The 21,319-nt window shown below is 40.8% G+C and overlaps 1 protein-coding gene across 1 annotated transcript in view; it reads right to left on the reverse strand.

Moving 5' to 3' along the window:
* DET1 (DET1 partner of COP1 E3 ubiquitin ligase) overlaps positions 1 to 21,319 on the reverse strand; it is a 69,979-nt gene that overhangs the window by 31,276 nt on the left and 17,384 nt on the right. Inside the window, exons 2-3 of the mRNA XM_089687667.1 lie at positions 13,654 to 13,844; positions 10,525 to 10,716 (exon numbers count right to left, since the gene is read on the reverse strand). Of these exons, the coding sequence (XP_089543793.1) occupies positions 10,525 to 10,716; positions 13,654 to 13,844 (383 nt within the window). The remainder of the gene's footprint in view (positions 1 to 10,524; positions 10,717 to 13,653; positions 13,845 to 21,319) is intronic.

The following is a 21,319-nucleotide window of genomic DNA, read 5'->3' on the forward strand; positions in this document are numbered from 1 at the left end:
GGGAATAAAGAAAAAAAGAATATAACAAAAGGTTATAAATACACAAAATTATATCTGGATCTACAGATGTAATGAAATGACATTGCAAGGGGAAAGTGAGAGAATGTTGAAACTTATCCAGTACTGATGTGTCCCGGCCAACGCTACTAGATTTCTTGGCAAGGTGACTTAACTTGCACATCACTGCATGGAGTTTACCCCACTTAGGGACCAGCTGCTCGCAATGTACTGCTGCCGGTGGCTTGCTCAGGCACAGCCATGTACTGGTACGTTGTTGCCTGCTGCCAGGTATAGCGTGCGCACATGCACACCCCCCCACCGACACCCGCTGTGATTGTACACGACAGGAGTCTGTCAGCAAGTCCCGGTCAATGATTCATGGCTGGGACCTGTTGATTGGCTGGGTCCAATCACAGCCCACAGCCCTGTGTTGACATATAACACAGGGCTCTGTAGAGAGGGAACAATCTCTCCGTTTCATATTTCTGCAAAGAAGGGATAAGAAACGTGAAGATCTGTTCGTAAAAGCAGCACACTTTACACATTGTTAGGCACACATTTAACCCCTTGATCGCCCTAGATGTTAACTCCTTCCCAGCCAGTACCATTAGTACAGCGACAGTGTATACTATCATCACTGATCACTGTATTAATGTAACTGGTGATGTCAGTGGCAGTTAGTCAGTTCCCCCCCAGTGTTAGATTGCCCGCCGCACTATCCCAGTCCCATTATATACTTACATACACAAATACACACACCATAGTTTGTAGACGCTATCATTTTTACGTCAAAAACTTACAGTGCTCAGAATAAAGGAGTACACCCCTTTTGAAAAGAAAGATTTTAATCAATATCTCAATAAACACAAGGACAATTTCCAAAAGTTTGACAAAAAACTTGAGTTTTATACATTTGTTCAGCTCATTACATGAAAGTGAAGTTAATAATATAACTTAGATTACAAAATCTTCAGTTTTACTCAAATTAGTTAATGCAAAAATGAATACACCCCACAACAAAAACTACTACATCTAGTATTTTGTATGATTTCCATGATTTGTAAGGACAGCACAAAGTCTTCTCTTTTAGAGCCTGGGTGCTGGATGCTGGATGGAGAGTGATGCTCAACTTGTCTCTTCAGAATCCCCCATAGATGTTCGATTGGGTTCAGATCAGGAGACATACTTGGCCACTGAATCACTTTCACCCTGTTCTTCTTCAGAAATGCAACAGTGGGTTTAGAAGTGTGATTTGGATCATTGTCATGTTGGAAAAGTACACGACAACCAAGGGTGCGGAGTGATGGTAACATCTTCTCTTTCAATATAGAGCAGTACATCTGTGAATTCATGATACCCTCAATGAAATACAGCTCCCGGACACCAGCAGCATTCATGCAGCCCCACAGGATGACACTGCCACCACCATGTTTCACTGTAGGCACCATGCATTTTTCTTTGTGCTCCTCACCTTTGCAACGCCATACAGTTTTGAAGCCATCAGTTCCAAAAACATTTATTTTGGTCTCATCACTCCAGAGTACAGAGTCCCAGTAGTCATCTTTTTCAGCATGGGCCCTGGCAAATTCTCGGTGGGCTTTTTTGTACATGGGCTTTAGAAGAGGCTTCCTTCATGGATGCCTTTCCTCTACAGTGTACGCTGTATTGAGTCACATGAAACAATCACCCCAGTTTGGCTTTCTACTTCTTTAGCTAACTGCAGTGAACTTGCATGGTGATTTTCTTCAACCCGTCTCATCAGAAGATGCTCCTGTCGAATTGTTAACTTCCGTGGACGGCCTGGACATCTCTGTGAGATAGTTGCAGTTCCATCTTTGTTAAATTTTTGTATCCCTTTTGCTACAGTATTCTGACTGATAAGTAAAGCTTTGCTGATCTTCTTGTAGCCTTCACCTTTCTTGTCTAAAGAAATTATTTTCTTTCTCAGGCCTTGTGACATTTCTCTTCCATGTGGTGTCATTGTCGACAGCATGAAATGGGAGGGATTTTCTTTGTTAAGTAACAGCCTTTTATAATCAACTGTCTGCTGGACACCTGTTTAATGAATAATTAGACTTATCTTTAGTTGAATTCTTGTTAAATAGTATTTTGTTGTGTAAAATTTAGCTTTGTTTCTAAGACCTTTATTGGGGTGTATTCATTTTTGCAACGTGGTCTTGAATGAATTTGTTAGGAAAAATAATTTTTTGTGTTGTGTGACGTAAAGAGTGTCCCCCTTGTCCTCTGTGATGTCCTCAGGGTGAATAGCTCTACACCGAGTTCACTATATGAACCACTGATGTATTTATACATGGAGATCATATCCCCCTTATGTATTATACATGGAGATCATATCCCCCTTTATGTATTATACATGGAGATCATATCCCCCTTTATGTATTATACATGGAGATCATATCCCCCTTTATGTATTATACATGGAGATCATATCCCCCCTTATGTATTATACATGGAGATCATATCCCCCCTTATGTATTATACATGGAGATCATATCCCCCCTTATGTATTATACATGGAGATCATATCCCCCCTTATGTATTATACATGGAGATCATATCCCGCCCCTTATGTATTATACATGGAGATCATATCCCCCCTTATGTATTATACATGGAGATCATATCCCCCCTTATGTATTATACATGGTGATCATATCCCCCTTATGTATTATACATGGTGATCATATCCCCCCCTTATGTATTATACATGGTGATCATATCCCCCCCTTATGTATTATACATGGAGATCATATCCCCCCTTAATCTCCTCAAGAGAGAATAAATTCAGTTCCTCTAATCTTTCCTCATAGCTGAGCTCCTCCATGCCTCTTATCAGTTTGGTTGCCCTTCTCTGCACTTTCTCCAGTTCCCAAATGTTCTTTTTGTGAATTGGTACCCAAAACTGAACTGCATATTCCAGATGAGGTCTTACTAATGATTTGTACCGTGGTAATATGATATCTCTCTCTCTCTCTCTGGAGTCTATACCTCTTAATACAAGAGAGGATTTTGCTCGCTTTAGAACCCGCAGCTTGGCATTGCTGCCATTATTAAGCCTATGATCTACCAGAACTCCCAGATCCTTCTCCACCATTGATTCCCCTAGTTGTACCCCCCCAGTATGTATGATGCATGCATATTCTTAGCCCCCAAGTGCAGAACCTTAGATTTATCAACATTAATCCTCATTTCCCGCATAGTTGCCCAATTAAACAGTGCATTGAGGTTGGCTTGTAAATTGGAGACATCCTGTAAGGACATTATTCCACTGCACAGCTTGGTGTCATCTGCAAAGACTGAAATGGGATTTTTAATTCCAGACCCTCTATTGTTTATAAATATATTAAAAAGTAAAAGGTCCCAACACTGAACCTTGGGGTACGCCACTGACAACCCCAGACCATTCAGAGTGTGAATCATTGACCACTACTGAATATGATCTTTTAGCCAGTTTTCTATCCATTTATATATGGATATAAGTATAACCAGCCTGTCGATTTTTGTCATGCGATCCTTGCCGCCAGCAGTGAACATTGTAGTCTGCTGGTGGGGAAGGTTTCCCTCGCTCCCCACCAGCGAACACGATATCGCTGTGGGCCCGCCCGCCCCCCCCCCCCCATCTACACTGACTGTGTTGAAGGGGATATTGAGAAATTTTCTTTCCTTCAACCACGGGTTGAAAACTGCATAATCTATGGCTTACCTAACAAAGCAATCTTGCATATGATAGTTTCTCTACTTTAGAGCAATATCTGGATTAACAAGGCAATCCTCTGTATGAATCTCCAACCTTACCTATATTACTTCTGAAATACTTTTTCAGATCTCTCAAAATCTCTTACCCAATTCAATACCGGGCACTTTTACCCCCTTCCTGCCCAGGCCATTTTTCAGGTTTCAGCGCTCTCACACTTTGAATGACAATTGCGCGGTCATACAACATTGTACCCAAACTAAAATTTTATCATTTTCTTCACACAACTAGAGCTTTCTTTTGGTGGTATTTAATCACCGCTGGGGTTTTTATCTGTTGCTAAATTAACAAAAAAGTACAGATAATTGTGAAAAAAAAAAAAAAAAACACGTTTTTCTTTGTTTCTGTTATAAAAGTTTGCAAATAAATAATTGTTCTTCAGAAATTTAGGCCGAGATGTATTCTGCTACATGTCTTTGGTGAAAATAACCCAAATTAGGATATATTTTTTAGTTCGTAGGAAAGTTATAGAGTTCACAAACTATGGGATATATCTGAACAGAACAGTACAGATATCCCCCAAATGACCCCTTTTTGCAAAGTAGACAGTCCAACGTACTTCATAGGAGTCATGGCGCGTTTTTTGAAGTTGTATTTTTTTTGTAATAATTTTTCGGAAAATGAAAAAAAAAAAAATATTTTCACTATTTCTTTTCTACATACTGTCACCAGTGCAGTACAGCGTCATCATATAGCTGGCATGGCGGTGATCAGGGACACTGACTGGTGACAGTGTGAAAAAAATATATATAATTTTTTTTTTAAAAATTTATTATTTTTAATTTTTGTATTACTTTTTTTTCTTTTTTTTAAGATTTTATTTTCATATTTCACTACGACCAAAGTAGTACAGTGTTACCATAGTAACATTGCACTACTTTGGGGAAGTGATCAGTATTTATTTTTTTTTTTTTATACACAGTTTGCTTATAGCAAAGAATTACTTTGCTATAAGCAAGCATTTCCTGAATGACATCGATTCATTCAGGTTTTTCTTTTTTTTTTATGTGCTTAGCTGTGATTTGGCCACGGCTAATCACATGACACAGCTGGGCTGTGATTGGCCCAGCTTGTGCATGTGGTCGCTGTGACCATTCAGCTAGACACACTAGTATACAATGGATGGTATGAATGAAGCCATCCATTGTATACAACTGTCATGTGACCTGCTGTGATTGGTCACAGCAGGTCACATGGTACTGGCATGGTACCGGCAATGGGGCCGGTACTCAGATCTGTCATCGGCTGTGTCCGAGGTACACGGCCGGTGACAGATCGCGCCACTGCGCGGCTCTGCAGGCGCGCAAACTGCGCATGCCTGAAAGGATGCCATATGGAGTCCACCCGGAACGGTGAGGGTTTTTGCCAGCCGCCATTCGGCCATAGGCCAGGCGGGAACCAGTTAAATTTCATTATTTCTAAAGAATTAGAAAGCACTAGCCTTAAACCCAACTGCAAAGCTTACCCATCGAATTTTTCAAAATATTTGGTATTTTTTTATTTTACATAGCAAAAAAATTAATAAATAAAATTAAATACAACCAAAAGAAAGCTCTAATTGTGTAAAAAAAATGATGTAAACCTCATTTGGGTACACTGTCCTGTGACTGAGCCATTGTCAGTTAAAGTAGCACAGTTCTAAACAGAAAAAAAATGCCCTGGCCATGAAGGGGGTAAAACCCTCAGGAGGTCAAGTGATTAAAAGAGAAGTAGGGCTTTTTTTTCTCCCTATTTATATGTAGCTAGGTGGATGTAGCATCGGTCCGATACTGCATCTGTCCCCCGCCAGCTCTAAGGGTGAGTGATCACATGACCGCTGATCACTGAGTTTTCACAGCTGCTCTGAGCAAAGAGTGGGACTGTCAGTCACCACTGTCTTCACAGCTCCCCCAGGGCTCACTGGAGTGCTGGGCTGTGGAGGGGAAGGAAACGGTTGGCTCAGGCTCTCAGCGCTTCATTGAGAGCCTGAGCTAGATGCCGCTCCAGACTCTGGGGTGGATCTCGACTTTACAGTCGAGCCCTTTCCCCAGCCTGGACCGGCTGAGTGACATCAACAGGTCACAGGAGTGCAGAACGAACTGCACTCTTGTAATCCACAGAAGTACAGCCAAAAAAGCTTTGGAGGTACTTCTCCATTAAAGTTAAAACATCAGGAAAAAGATAAAGTGTGTGTTATTCTCAACCAATAAGTCTGATAATATTTGAAAATTACAAATCACATGGCTGAAAATAAAGAGCCTTTTCTCTGTGTAAAGCTTTGTGAATGAAAACAAATACCAGTTAAAACAGCCCAAAAATTATATTGAACTTTTTTTTTTTTAATAATTCTTTTTAATAACAAACATGTCAGGCTTACCTGCTCTGTGCAGTGGTTTTGCACAGAGCAGCCCAGATCCTCCTCTTCTCAGGTCCCCTGCCATTGCTCCTGGCCAATCCCTCCTGCCCCCAGAGAAAGCAGCTTGCTATGGGTGCACCTGAGCCGGCTCGCTCCTGAGCCACTGCTATGTGCGTCCGTTCACAATTGGAGCGTGACTCGCCCCCCACTCCCTCCTCATTCTCTCATCACTGGCTTATCAGCTGTGATTGACAGCAGCAGGAGCCAATGGCTACCTCTACTGTCTCAGCCAATGAGGAAGCAGAGACCAAGTAGAGTCAAGGCTCTAGTGCACATTGTTGGATTGAAAGGGGGCTCAGGTAAGTTTAAGGGGGCGGGGGGCTGGGGGAGCTGCTGTACACAGATGGTTTTTTACCTTCATGCATAGAATGCAAGAAGGTAAAAGAACTTTGAGTCTTTACAACCACTTTAACTGTATCTGAGCAAAACAAACTGAATATGTAATTAATTTGTACCATTCAAAGCAAACTCCCCCATCCATCCATGTCTCCATGCTTTATTTTGTTGAGAAATTACTTTGAAAAACGCCCCCCTGGTATTTCTAGCTGTGGCCATCTTAAGTAAAAGGGTAGATGATTCATGCAGTGTTTACTTCCTACAATCCATCTGTCCTTAGCTCAGGCATGCAGGCAGGAGGGTGTGTTTAGCTAAAAAAAAAACAAAAAAAAGAAAACTTCTCTTCCCCTCTACCAGATGAAAGAAAAGAAATGCTCATAAGGACTCTTTGGAGAAATGGGAAAGGGATTTAGAAGTAATAATTTATGAAGGAATACAAAAGAAAATGTATAGTTTAATTCACGGGAATGTAAATATGAAGGAAGTAGAAATGAATTACAACTGTTTGGTAAGATGGTATATTACACCGAATGTAGCACATAGAGTAAGTGGAGATAATTCACTGTTATGTTGGCGAGGATGTGGATATAGAGGTACAATGTTTCACTTATGGTGGGAGTGTCACAAAATCCAAGAACACTGGGAGGGTATAGAACACATAATTCAGGCAATAAAGGAAGTCAATATTGCAAAGGACCCAGAGACTTGTCTTCTTTATGGTACTGAGTTCTCGGTAAAAAAAAATATAAAAAAACTGGATTATTGTATTATCTGAATGCAGTGAAGGGATTGATACCCAAGTTTTGAAGGGAACAACAAGCACCGAAAATAAAGGATTGGGTAGAAAGGGTGGAGAAGACGTATAGAACGGAGAAACTTTGCCATATGGAGGAAGATAAAATGGAGGTTTTCCGTACAAGGTGGGAAAAGTGGGTAGAATTTAAAATGTCAGATTTATACCTAGAATATGTGAAATAGAGGAAAGAAGTCATAGGGGACAAATACAATATAATATCAGTATTATTTTAGAAACAAGATCTCTAGAATGAAGGGAAAAGTGTATAATCAAGGCGGGGTAGGGGAGGGAGGAGGGATGAGGGAGGGGTAAAAGGTTACTAAGATTAATGTTATATTTTGAGAATGTCGGACAAATTTGTGTAACTTATTTTGTCTGTTTTATTAGCTTTTGTATATTTAAAAATGGTAATTGGAAAAGAAATAATAAAATATTTAAATTGAAAAAAAAAGGACTCACTGGATATATGACATCATTTTGGCCTAGGTCAGAAACCAGGTAGCAACGGAAGAAATTTAAAAAATAAAGTCCAAACCAAGTTAATATAATATACCTTCCTATCTATTTACTAGTGCTAAAAGCATTAGGATCAAAAACAGTTAATATTGACGGAGAGTTTAGTTCCGCTTTAATGAAAAACATGTCTTCTTTAGTACAGAAATATAACTAAACAAACTGAATTACTTTTGTAAGTGGAGGAATAGATTCAAGGACAAGGACTATAAGGACTCTTTGGAGAAATGGGAAAGGGATTTAGAAGTAATAATTGATGAAGGAAAACAAAAGAAAATGTATAGTTTAAATCACAGGAATGTAAATATGAAGGAAGTAGAAATGAATTACAACTGTTTGGTAAGATGGTATATTACACCGAATGTAGCACATAGAATAAGTGGAGATAATTCACCGTTATGTTGGCGAGGATGTGGATATAGAGGTACAATGTTTCACTTATGGTGGGAGTGTCACAAAAGGGTGGAGAAGACGTATAGAACGGAGAAACTTTGCCATATGGAGGAAGATAAAATGGAGGTTTTCCGTACAAGGTGGGAAAAGTGGGTAGAATTTAAAATATCAGATTTATACCTAGAATATGTGAAATAGAGGAAAGAAGTCATGGGGACAATTACAATATAATATCAGTATTATTCTAGAAATAAGATCTTTAGAATGAAGGGAAAAGTGCATAATCAAGGCGGGGTAGGGGAGGGAGGAGGGAAGAGGGAGGGGTAAAAGGTTACTAAGATTAATGTTATATTTTGAGAATGTTGGACAAATTTGTGTAACTTATTTTGTCTGTTTTATTAGCTTTTGTATATTTAAAATGGTAATTGGAAAATAAATAATAAAATATTTACCGTATTTGCCGGCGTATAAGACGACCCCCTACTTTTCCTGTTAAAATATAGGGTATGAGCTATACTCGCCGTATAAGACTACCCCTCTTCCAACGCACACCAAATAAAAATGAAAAAACATCAGATTTGATTTCAATATGGCATGCTATTTCAGTATGGTATTCCAATGATGGGGCACTATTCCTTCCACTGACACCAATGATGGGGCACGATTCCTCCCACTGACACCAATGATGAGGCACTACTCCTCCCACTGACACCAATGATGGGGCAATATTTCATCCACTGACACCAATGATGGGGCACTATTCCTCCCACTGATACCAATGATGGGACACTATTCCTCCCACTGACACCAATGATGGGGCATTATTCCTCCCACTGACACTAATGATAGTGCCCCATCATTAGTGTCAGTGTGTGAGGAATAGTGTCCCATCATTAGTGTCATTGGGAGGAATAGTGCTCCATCATTAGTCAGTGAGAGGAATAGTGCCCCATCATTGGTGTCAGTGGGAAGAATTGTGCCCCATCATTGGTGTCAGTGGGAGGAATAGTGTCCCATCATTAGTGTCAGTGGGAGGAATAGTGCTCCATCATTGGTGTCAGTGGGAGGAATAGCGTCCCATCATTGGTATCAGTGGCAGGAATTGCGCCCCATCATTGATGTCAGTGGGAGGAATAGCGCCCCATCATTGGTATCAGTGGGGAGAATAGTGCCCCATCGTTGGTATCAGTGGCGGGAAAAGTGCCCCATCTTTGGTATCAGTGGGGAGAATAGTGCCCCATCATTGGTGTCAGTGGGGGGGGGGGGAATAGTGCCCCATCGTTGGTGTCAGTGGGGAGGAGGAATAGTGCCCCATCGTTGGTGTCAGTGGGGGAGGAACAGTGCCTCATTGTTGGTGTCAGTGTGGAGGAGGAATAGTGCCTCATCGTTGGTGTCAGTGGGGGGAGGAATAGTGCCTCTTCGTTGGTGTCATTGGGGAGGAGGAATAGTGCCCCATCGTTGGTGTCAGTGGGGGAGGAACAGTGCCTCATTGTTGATGTCAGTGGGGGAGGAACAGTGCCCCATCGTTAGTGTCAGTGAGGGAGAGGAATGGTGCTGCTGCACACTTACTGGCCGCTCCCTCACTCGATTTTCGCCTCTTCGATGGTGATTGGTCGCCTGTGTGCCTTTCCAGTGCTGGCGCCCAATCACCGGTGAGGAGGTGGAGCCGAGCGACCAAACTGAAAGAAGGAGCAGCCGCACTTCCTGGACCGGATCGTCGTGGGACCGGGACCGGAGCCAGGTAAGGTACAGCAGCCCCCTGCCCGCCCCTGTACTTAGTGTCCCTTCCGCCACCGCGCGGCCCCTCGAAAAACTGCCGCCCTGACACCGGCTCGCTGTATACCGGCGTATAAGACGACCCCCGACTTTTCAGAAGATTTTCATGGGTTAAAAAGTCGTCTTATACGCTGGCAAATACGGTAAATTGAAAAAAAAAAAAAGGACTCACTGGATATATGACATCATTTTGGCCTAGGTCCGAAACCAGGAAGCAACGGAAGAAATTAAAAAAATAAAGTCCAAACCAAGTTAATATAATATACCTTCCTATCTATTTACTAATGCTAAAAGCATTAGGATCAAAAACAGTTAATATTGACGGTGAGTTTAGTTCCGCTTTAATGAAAAACATGTCTTCTTTAGTACAGAAATATAACTAAACAAACTGAATTACTTTTGTAAGTGGAGGAATAGATTCAACAATACTTAACATGGCTTATTTGTACTGAAAGACATACACAAGTATAATAAGCAATACATCCCGGCATGTACAAAAGCCTATTGGAAACACAGTGGTTGTGTTAAGGACTTATATACCGTATAGGGTGATCACCGCATGTTTTAGGCCGCTCCATAACAGAGACCCACTTATCATCATAGCTGAAGAGAGAAAGGTCAAGGTAAGGGCTTCCACTGTACGACTGGGCACTGATAGGCAGCTGACTGAGAAGCCTCCTCACTGCTTCTGTATGGCCTCCATACTTGGCATTCACAATTGTGTCTTTAAACCTAAAAACAAAAGATTCACAAGAATAAACCAGAAGATCAAACAACATTGCAATAAACCAGCTATTCCGCGCAAGAAAACCAACCATTACGGGGAAGGGTGCTTTACAAATGTAACCTTTCCTAAAACAGTTGTTTACATGTTGTCTTCGCGTTCCAATATCATTTATCAATGCACCCACATCCAGTTAGATGAATAAATGATGAAATGGCAGGGCAATGCAGATTTATGATCTCTTACAGACAACTTGCTTGGTGCTCAACAATTTAAATTAATGGGCCATTTGTTTAAACAGGAAATGCTGCAGAAACAACTGAAAAAGAAGGTGAACGGTAATAGAACCACAAGCATGTAAATGGATGCTTAGAACAGACTTCCAGCAGAGGTAGTAAATCAACAGTAAGTGAATGTAATCCTGCTTGGAAAAAACATAGGTCTATCCACTGACACAAACAGAAAAAGGCAGACTCAATAGACCACTTGTTCTTTTTATTGCCCTCACTCTTATATATTTCTATGTCAATGTAAAATAAATGCCATTTAATGTATGGAGGAAATGATTCACCGTACTCCAACTTAATAATACTGCATTACTAAACAGGCACTATCGGTTATAACAAGGCACAAAAAAACCTCTCAGCTACAGTATATAACCTATTTAACCGCATTGGCTCCGAGCGTACGCATATATGTGGCCCCACCGGACTGAGCTTTTTTTCCTTGGGGCCACATGCGTACCTGTCTTTGTGCTGGGAGCATGCCGCACAGCACACTCCCAGCACAGAGACCAGGGTCTCAGCGGGAGCGCCGAGTCCTGTACTAACAAATCAGGACCCGGAACTCCCGAGGCTATCACAGGGATCAGTCACTGTGAAGCCCGCCCGTCTGTTTCTGTCTCTGTGAATGGAGGGGAGAGATACACTGCATGCATATCTATCTCTCTCTGCATGTAAACAACTGTGTGCAATAAATAAATACAATAATAATAATTAAAAAAAATACCTAGATGAAGGTTTGATCTAGATCAGTGCCAGGGTTAGTGTAAGAGTCAAAAGGTCAGGGTCAGTATATTTTGGTCAGAAAAAATGTGATTTTTTTTTTTTTACTATTTTGGGCCGGTTTTCCTTTGATAAAAAAGAAAAAAAAAATCAAGAGATATCCATTACCATTTACCACCAAATAAAAGTCCAATTTGTCCTGAAAAAAAACAAGGTATAATCCACCTGGATGCACAAAGTAGTTGTGATGATATGTACGGTTTTACCAAGACAGGTCAAAGTTGCAAAATTGTGCTTAGGCATTAACATTTGTTTTACCCTTAGGCGTGGATGGGTTAAAGTGATACTAAAGGTTCCGCTTTTTTTTTTTTAAACAAAAATGATATACTTACCTGCTCTGTGCAAGGGTTTTGCACAGAGCAGCTATGGCTCCTGCCCCCTACTGAGTGCCCCCAGAGCATGCACTAGTTTGTGCACGCTCCTGAGCCACCTCCGTGTGTCCATAAGACACAGAGTGCAGCACAGCCCTAGCCCCCTCCCCCCCTCACTGGCTGTGATTGACAAAAGTGGCAGCCAATGGCTCTTGCTGCTGTGTCTCAACCAATGAGGAGGGAGAGTCCCAGGAGAGCTACTGCTCTCATGCACATTGCTGGATCGAGACCGGGCTCAGGTGAGTATAAGGTGGGGCTGAGGGGGGAGCTGCACACTGAAGGTTTTTTACCTTCACGTATAGAATGCATGAAGGTAAAAGACCTTCAGCCTTTACAACCACTTTAAAGGAGTGGTAGTGCCAAAACTCTTTTGTAACTGCTTCATTCTGCACTCCTGTGACTCGTACTCAGCCGTCAGCGGGCGTTCATTGTCGTTTAACGTCACTCAGCTGGTCCAGACTCTGGAGAGATCCCGACTTTAATGTTGAGATCCACCCAGATGCCTGGACCAGCAGCTGTCTCAGCCTCTCAGAGATCCGAAGCCAGCCGCTCCCACCCCCTCCACAGCCCAGCACACCAGTAAGTGCTGGAGGAGCAGAGCAAAGAGAAGTGACTGACAGAAACCGGCTCTCTGCTCAATGAATACTGAGAACTGAGCGATCAGTGGTCTGTGATCACTCAGTTCTTGGTCTTAGAGGAGGTGGGGGACAGATGCTGCATCCACCTAGATGAGTACGATTGTTCGTATTTTTTTACAATCATGAATTTCTCTTTTAATATTGGGCAGGTCCACACAAAGCATTAGATTTTAGACTTTTATGCAGCCTTGCCTTTTTTGGCCATATTTTGAAAAACGAGGCAGATAAACGACAGTTGGTACTTTTCCCTTTTGAGATTATGGGACAGGGACTTGGCTGTGTGTTTTAACATTTGCCTCACACTAAAAACAAGTTCATGTTATAGTTACTCTAACCTATTAAACCTTTAATATATTTCACTTAAGAATGCTATTTGAAGCCAATAAGGGACATTATTGACATGTCATGAGAAGTGTCCCTTGTGGTGATGCCGTATGTGATGGCTGCATTAGCTTCCTTTTTTAGGCGTTCTTTCTTCTATTTTCATCTGGCGATTCAGCCTGTAAGTCTGTTGAAAAAATGTTATGTTATGTTAAAAGAAAAAAAAATGTTTGCTGTAACTGATTATAAAGTCTTAGCTGCAGTTTGGCTTCAATTTATGAATGTATCTAAATTTACTAGTACATCTAACACTCACCACCCCCCCAGACTGAAAATGCTGGGCTATCCAAAAGGTGCCCCTATGCTCCTTCATCCAGAGAGGGGGCGCTCTAATACAGGTGTGTTACTGGCCAGATCACCAGGTGAAAACAGAGAGGAGAAAGCCTAAAAAAGAAAAACTATTGTAACCACCTCATCTGATGGTTGGTGAGCTGCAATATATTACATTTTTGGTTTTGGGATTTTGGATCTTTATTAGTGGCAAATCTTACCTCCGTTGTATCTGCCTGGCAAAGTTGTTGCTGGACGCAGAGCATGGGAACTGAACGGCTTCGCTGTGCAGAGTCGCATTCCTGAACAGGTCACAAAAGTTTTCAAATAGTTCTAAAAGCTCATTTGATGTGTTTTCAAAAACAGCGATGACTTCTGTTGTCACCATGTTGTAGACCACAAAGAATGACGGCTAAAAAAAAAAATTAAAACAAAAACAAATCCAGTATTAAACATTCAGAAATATACTTTATCAAAGTGACACTAAACCCTCCATATAAACAATCTGCCAATCCAGCTGAATATTAAAGTATAACGAAAGGCAAAACTTTTTTTTTAAATTTTGGATAGAGTGGAGATGGATTAGAACCCCTGTCAGTTTTTAATGCTGTCTGTGACCCCATTAGGAAAATTCACCCTCCCTATTTGTCCTGTTTACCATTATCCAAAATTATGGGTTGTCCCCAGAAATCTTTCAATGGGGCACTAGTTCTGGTGACCTGGGGGTCCCCAAGGAATTCCCTGTATTTGCAGGGATTTCCCATCACTATGGGACAGGAAGTGAAGGGAAGTCCCCCCAATGGCATATAGATGTAGAAAAAAAAAAAAAAAAATCAGAGCTGGGTTATAAACCTCCCTTACTCTATCCAAAGTGAAAAAGTTCTACTTTAACCATTAGCCGCCCGGCCAATAGCCGTTTGGCGGCTTGAAAAGCGCTGCAGCTTTCCGGGTCCACGCCATTTGGCGTGCTCCCGCACATGCGCCGTTTGCGCTATTGCAGAGCGGCGCAGCAGCGGGATCTGTCACCGCCCGTGCACCTCGGACACGGCCGATGACAGATCCGAGTACCGGCTCCCGTTGCCGGTACCATGTGACCTGCCGCGACCAATCACAGCAGGTCACATGACAGTTGTATACAATGGATGGCTTCATTCATGATGCCATCCATTGTATACTAGTGCCTAGCTGTGAATGGTCACAGCTAATCACATGCACATGTCATGTGATTAGCTGTGACCAAATCACAGCTAAGCACAAAAACAAAAAAAAAAAAAAAAAGCTGAATGAATCGATTTCATTCAGCTAAATGCTTGCTTATAGCAAAGTAATTCTTTGCTATAAGCAAATTGTGTAAAAAAAAAAAAAAAAAAAAATACTGATCACTTCCCCAAAGTAGTACAATGTTACTATGGTAACATTGTACTATTTTGGTCATAGTAAAATATGAAAAAAAATCTTAAAAAAAATAAAAAAAAAATGTAATAAAAAATTAAATATAATAAAAAAATAAAAAAAAAATATAATTTTTTTTTTTTTTCATACTGTCACCAGTCAGTGTCCCTGTTCACCGCCATGCCAGTTATATGATGACGCTGTACTGCACTGGTGACAGTATGTAAAAAAAAAAATAGTGAAAATAATATTTTTCATTTTTTCATTTTCGGAAAAATTATGACAAAAAAATACAACTTCAAAAAACTCGCCATGCCTCTTATGAAGTACGTCCAACTGTCTACTCAGCAAAAAGGGGTCATTTGGGGATATCTGTACTATTCTGACATTCTTGGACCTCAAGAAATTAGATTGGCTGTCAGTACTTCAGGATTGATCAATATTCAGATCTATACCATAGTTTGTGAACTCTATAACTTTCCTACAAACTAAATAATACATCCTAATTTGGGTTATTTTCACCAAAGACATGTAGCAGAATACATCTCGGCCTAAATTTATGAAGAACAATTATTTATTTGTAAACTTTTATAACAGAAACAAAGAAAAATGTGTTTTTTTTTCAAAATTTTTGGTCTTTTTTTGTTAATTTAGCAAAAAATAAAAACCCCAGCGGTGATTAAATACCACCAAAAGAAAGCTCTAGTTGTGTGAAGAAAATGATAAAATTTTAGTTTGGGTACAATGTTGTATGACTGCGCAATTGTCATTCAAAGTGTGAGAGCGCTGAAACCTGAAAAATGGCCTGGGCAGGAAGGTGTAAAATTGCACGGTATTGAAACGGTTAAGTAACAAACAAAAACTATATTGACTGGAAAATCTTTTACTACCTTATTATCAGCATCTGGATTCCAGGCTTACCCTGCCAACCACTTAAGCACTGGTAGGTACTGAGCTATGAACAGTGCATGTATATTATGGTCACATTGCCTCATACTAATACATCTGCCAATGAATTAGCCCATGGGCTGTGATGAATAGGTCGATTTTGCAATTAAAAGATGTTACAGTGAAGGAAATAAGTATTTGATCCCCTGCTGATTTTGAATGATTGCCCACTCGCAAAGAAACGATCAGTCTAAAAATTGAATGGTAGATGTAGGTGTATTGTAACACTGAGAGACAGAATAGTAACACAAAATTCAAAAGAAATGCATGTCTAACAAATTCTGCACTGATTTGCATGTTCATGAGGGAAATAAGTATTTGATCCCCTATCATTCAGCAGGATTTATGGCTACCAGGTGTCTTTCATGCAGGTAACAAGCTGAGATTAGAAGCCGTCTCTTAAAGGGAGTGCTGCTAATCTCGTTTTGTTACCTGTATAAAAGACACCTGTCCACAGGAGCAATCAAACAATCAGATTACAAACTCTCCACCATGGCAAAGACCAAAGAGCTGTCCAAGGATGTCAGGGACAAGATTGTAGACCTACACAAGGCTGGACTGGGCTACAAAACTATGGCCTAGCAGCTTGGTGAGTTGGTGCAATCATTTGCGATCAGAGGGTTAACTGTGCGCTGTTTTACTGTGTGTGTATGTGCTTCACTGTAAGCACACTGCTATGTAAAGCCATGCATAGCAGTGTGCAGGAGCTGACAGGGCAGAGAAATGTATTGTTTACTTACAGTTCTCTCTCTATGTCACCTATGGTGATTTTTGTGCACCGTAGTTTTTGGTGATATTGCGGGCCCACACAATTTTAAGACATGGAATGTTTGGTATCTATTTATTCGATGCAACCATATCTTTTATATATTAACCAAAAATGCATATTCTATTGTGGGTTTTTGCACTAAAATTAATTTTTTTTTCCTGAAAATTTGTGTTTATTAAACAGTTACACAAATATCATGTGACATAGAAATTTGCAACTATCACCTTTTTATTCTACAGGGCCCTTGCTTTAAAAATTTTTTATAATGTTCTGGGGGTTTAGGAATTTTTTTTTGCAAAAAAATTTAGATTTTTACATATATGCAAAAAATAAAAACAAATTGTTCTGGAACTGAACTGGGTATGGTCCATACATTGTGTGTGTAAAAAGCCTTCTAGATATAACATGGTTATTCAAGGAGAAATGTGAATTATGCGAGTAAAATACCAACCAGTATCATAGATTTTTGTTTTTGTTTTTTTGACTGAACAAGTATGCTAGTTTACTGATAGTTTACGAACCTGTATACACAGACCCATTGAAAGCAATGAGCAGGATTCAGATCAATAAAAAAAACAAAAAACCCTAAAAACATGGAGTTTTTGGCACCCACATGAAACCTCAATGGTCACAAAGGAAAAGCTCTATTATTTCTGATTATCAGTATGATCCAATGCTTCTTTTCAAACCACAAATGGTTTGTTTACAACCAATGAATCCGGAAGTGACAAAATGCTCAATTTCAGTTTCTTAGACCAGGGGTCTCCAAACTTTCTAAACAAAGGGCCAGTGTTCTGCGATTTAAATATTAGGGGCGCCGGACTGTGTCCAGAAGAAGTAGAAAATGCCCTGGCATTGGTGGGAGCAAACAATGCCATAGGCTTGGTGGTCAGTGGGACTAAAAAAAAAAAAAAAAAAAAATTAAATTAATTATTGGTGTAAGCAGGAGAATTAGTACACCATCTATCTATTCCTCCCACTGATGTTGTCAGTGGGAGGAATAGTGCCCTGTCTTTGGTGTCATCGGAAGAAATAGTACCTCATATCAGTGGAAGGAAGGGCCAGATAAAAGCAAGCAAAGGGCCACATCTGGCCCTCGGGCAGCAGTTTGGAGATGCCCGTCTTAGACCACAGAGATGATTGGGGCCATTCTGGTCCCTGATCAGCTCTATGGTCAACTGGTGGAACCGCCGGTTAGACACTTGGGTCTCCCGATTGGAACGGGAGAGCCAGGGAAGGTGGCACGAGGATTGCTTTTACAAGAAAGCTAACCGCCAGCTGAAAAAATGATCCCCGGAATGATGCCTGCAACTGCAGGCAACATCCCGGTATAAGTACTCAAACTCCAGTGATGTGTCGGTATGTCTAATAAAAAAAAGCATGAGAAAATGACTCCTGCGCTGGACGATGAGCTCCACAATATCAGTAACCCCACATGAAACGCGTCAACCATTTGGAGGCCTACAGTCCCCCAACAGCCACCATCTAAGGCAGTGTTTCTCAACTCCAGTCCTCATGGACCCCCAACAAGTCATGTTTTCAGGATTTCCCTCAGATGAAACAGCTGTGGTAATTACTAAGGCAGTGAAACTGATCAAATCACCTGTGCAAAATAATGGAAATCCTGAAAACATGACCTGTTGGGGGTCCATGAGGACTGGAGTTGAGAAACACTGATCTAAGGAGATTGGACCATGCTGTCTTTTTTGTGATGTGCCTTTAATTTTATTCTTTTGTGAGTATACTACTTTTATTCAATATACCTCATTTTTAGAAGGTAATGCACTAGACCACTGAGCCCTCTGTTTGTTTACATGTATCAGTATGTCACTGGTCCGCATGAGGTTAATACAGGGCAGGATAAAAATTTCCCAAAATCTGCGCCAGCACTGAAAAGCTGGGTGGCAGAAATATTACGGATTTGATCCGACATACAGTTTTCATCTGTACAGGGAGCCAAACAGGATCCTTGTGTACAGTTCTCAATTCCCCCAGCAGCCACAATTACAGTTCTCTGCCCCCACCCTCCAACCACAAATCATAGATTAAATCCTACAGTATCCAGTTATACTGTTCCAACCCCACCCAAAGTGACCATTCTTTCAGGTTCCACTCAGTCAACGTATGATCACTTCCCATTGCCTAGCATTGCTGAAAATAACAGTTGGTAGGGCAAATAATCTTTGTAGTTTTTGGTCTTAAAAGGATAAATTCCCTATTTTAAAGAAAATTATTAATGCCCATTTTTTTTTCAGGTAAAAAAAAAAAAAATGTGCATTTACTATACTTTTTGGAGCCTGGAAAGCACTGTAACGATGATCAGCAGATGGCAAATGCACGGTCATGCAACGCTGCACCTAAATGAAATTTACACACTTTTTTTCAAACACGTGGAGCTTTCTTTCGATGGTATTTGATCGCCTGTGCGTTTTTTATTTTTTGCGCTATGAAAAAAAAAAAAAAAGACTGCCAATTTTGAGGGAAAAAAAAACAATATTTGTTACTTTTTGCTATTAAACATGTCCAGTAAAAAAACTTTTAAAAATCAAATTTCATCATAAATTTAGGCCAGAATGTATTCTGCAACATGTCTTTGCTAAAAAAGAAAAAAAAAAAAAAATCCCAATACATGTAAATTTGTTTACGTGAAAGTTATAGCCTTTGCAAACGGCGGTATATATACTGGAATTTATTTTACTAGTAATGGCGGCGATCAGAAACTTATAGTGGGACTGTGTCGGGCATTCTAACACTGGGGGGGGGAACTGACTTGGTGTCACGGACATCCCCAGTGACACCAATACAATGATCAGTGCTAATTAAAAGCACTGACACTGTACTAATGGCATTGGGCAGAAAGGGGCTAACATGTGGGGCGATCAAAGGGTTAACTGTGTGCTGTTTTACTGTGTGTGCTGTGTGTTTTACTAGGGAAACATGCTGCTGTGTATTGCTCTGATGTGCAGAGTAATACAAATCAGAATGTTGGTGCTGACAGGGCAGAGATCTGTGTTGTTTACACACAGACCTCTCCCCTTTCACTGTTCCTTGGCGATCGGCAGGTGCCGGTGGGGAATCTCAGGCTGGGAACCGGTGGCGTCACAGGTAGGGCGCCACGCGTGGTCCCTACCCGGAAATGCAAAATCAAGTATATATACACACACGTGATTTTGAGCAACCCTGCTGCCCTGTAGCAGTAGTTCTGCTATAGGGCGGTCGGGAAGCGATTAAATAATATAAAACCTAACAATAACATCACACTCGCATGTATATCTGCATAAGGACCAGCACCAGGTACATACAGTGTTAGGTGTTAAGAAGGCATCCCGAGACCAGATGCCTGTTTGCACTCCACGGATGGGATGTATCTGTTGGGAAACACTGCTTCAACTACCTTTGCCTGTAATTATAATTTTTTTGGTTAAACTTAGATTTAGTATCGCTAGGTTCACATAGCTGCAGTGTGATATCTCTCTCTCTTTCTCTGGAATCATGTTACCTTAGGACAGATAACCGGTTTCAATTCAAGTCTATGTAACTACAAATCACACCGCACTTCTGCCTGGCAGTACTCGAGTCGTTGGTTCGAATCACAACCACGGCACCACCTGCCTGGAGTTTGCATGTTCTCCCTGTGCCTGTGTGGGTTTCCTCCAGGTGCTCCAGTTTCCTCCCAAACTCCAAAGACATGCTGACAGGTTGTCTCCTGACTAAAATTGTCCCTAGTATGTGTATGTATAATGTGAGTTAGGGACCTTAGATTGTACGCCCCATGAGGGTTAGGGACTGATGTGAATGTACAATATTTATTTTGATTTATTTCAGGTATTTATATAGCGCTGTCAATTTACGCAGTGCTAAGTATATGCATATTTTGTCTTTATAATTTATTTTATTTATTTAAGGTACTTTTATAGTGCTGTCAATTTATGCAGTGCTTTTACATCTACAGTATATTGTACATTTACATCAGTCCCTAACCCTCAAGGGGTGTACAATCTAAGGTCCCTAACTCATATTCATATACAAGGGCCAATTTAGACAGGATCCAATTAACCTATCAGCATGTCTTTGGAGTGTGGGAGGAAACCGGAGTACCCGGAGGAAACCTACGCAGTCACAGGGAGAACATGCAAACTCCAGGCAGGTGGTGCCGTGGCTGGGATTCGAACCAACGACCCTAGTACTGCCAGGTGGAAGTGCTAACCATTTAGCCACTGTGCTGCCCAATATATATGTAAAATGCTGTGTAAATTGACGGTGCTATATAAGTACCTGTAATAAATAAATAAGACCAAGGGTGGAAGGTGCTGAACTTTGGAAAACATAGCTGCTTCTGAGCAGGTTAGCAGCCACACACACAGCAAGGAAAGACATCTGTTGGTCAGTTGAAAAGAAGAGAGGAGTAACTTGAAGAATATTTATGGAAAAGGTCAGAAATATATTCTGTAGCAGCTCAATCCATCTATGCAGAATCCTAATGATACAGTTAGTGTTTTACATACATATATATATTCCAGCTACATCACCATTTCATAATTCTTTGCTGTTAGTGTGAAAGGTGAAAAAGAAGAGGCACAGAGGATGAATCTGAGGACGATAAGAAGATCACGTAGAAAGATGCTGCGGGCAATTTCTGTACACCTTCACCTTTTCTTCTAACCGCCAATTCCTAAAGTTCCAATTTATTCAGCCAATGTACACTAACCTGACAAAAAAGGCCCGTCACTTCAAAGTTTATGTATATAAAAAAAGAACGAACTCCACTAAACTTCTTC

The sequence above is a fragment of the Staurois parvus genome, unplaced genomic scaffold (assembly GCF_062004578.1).
Source record: "Staurois parvus isolate SC_StPar_1 unplaced genomic scaffold, SC_StPar_1.0 ptg000432l, whole genome shotgun sequence".
NCBI classification, from domain to species: Eukaryota; Metazoa; Chordata; class Amphibia; order Anura; family Ranidae; genus Staurois; species Staurois parvus.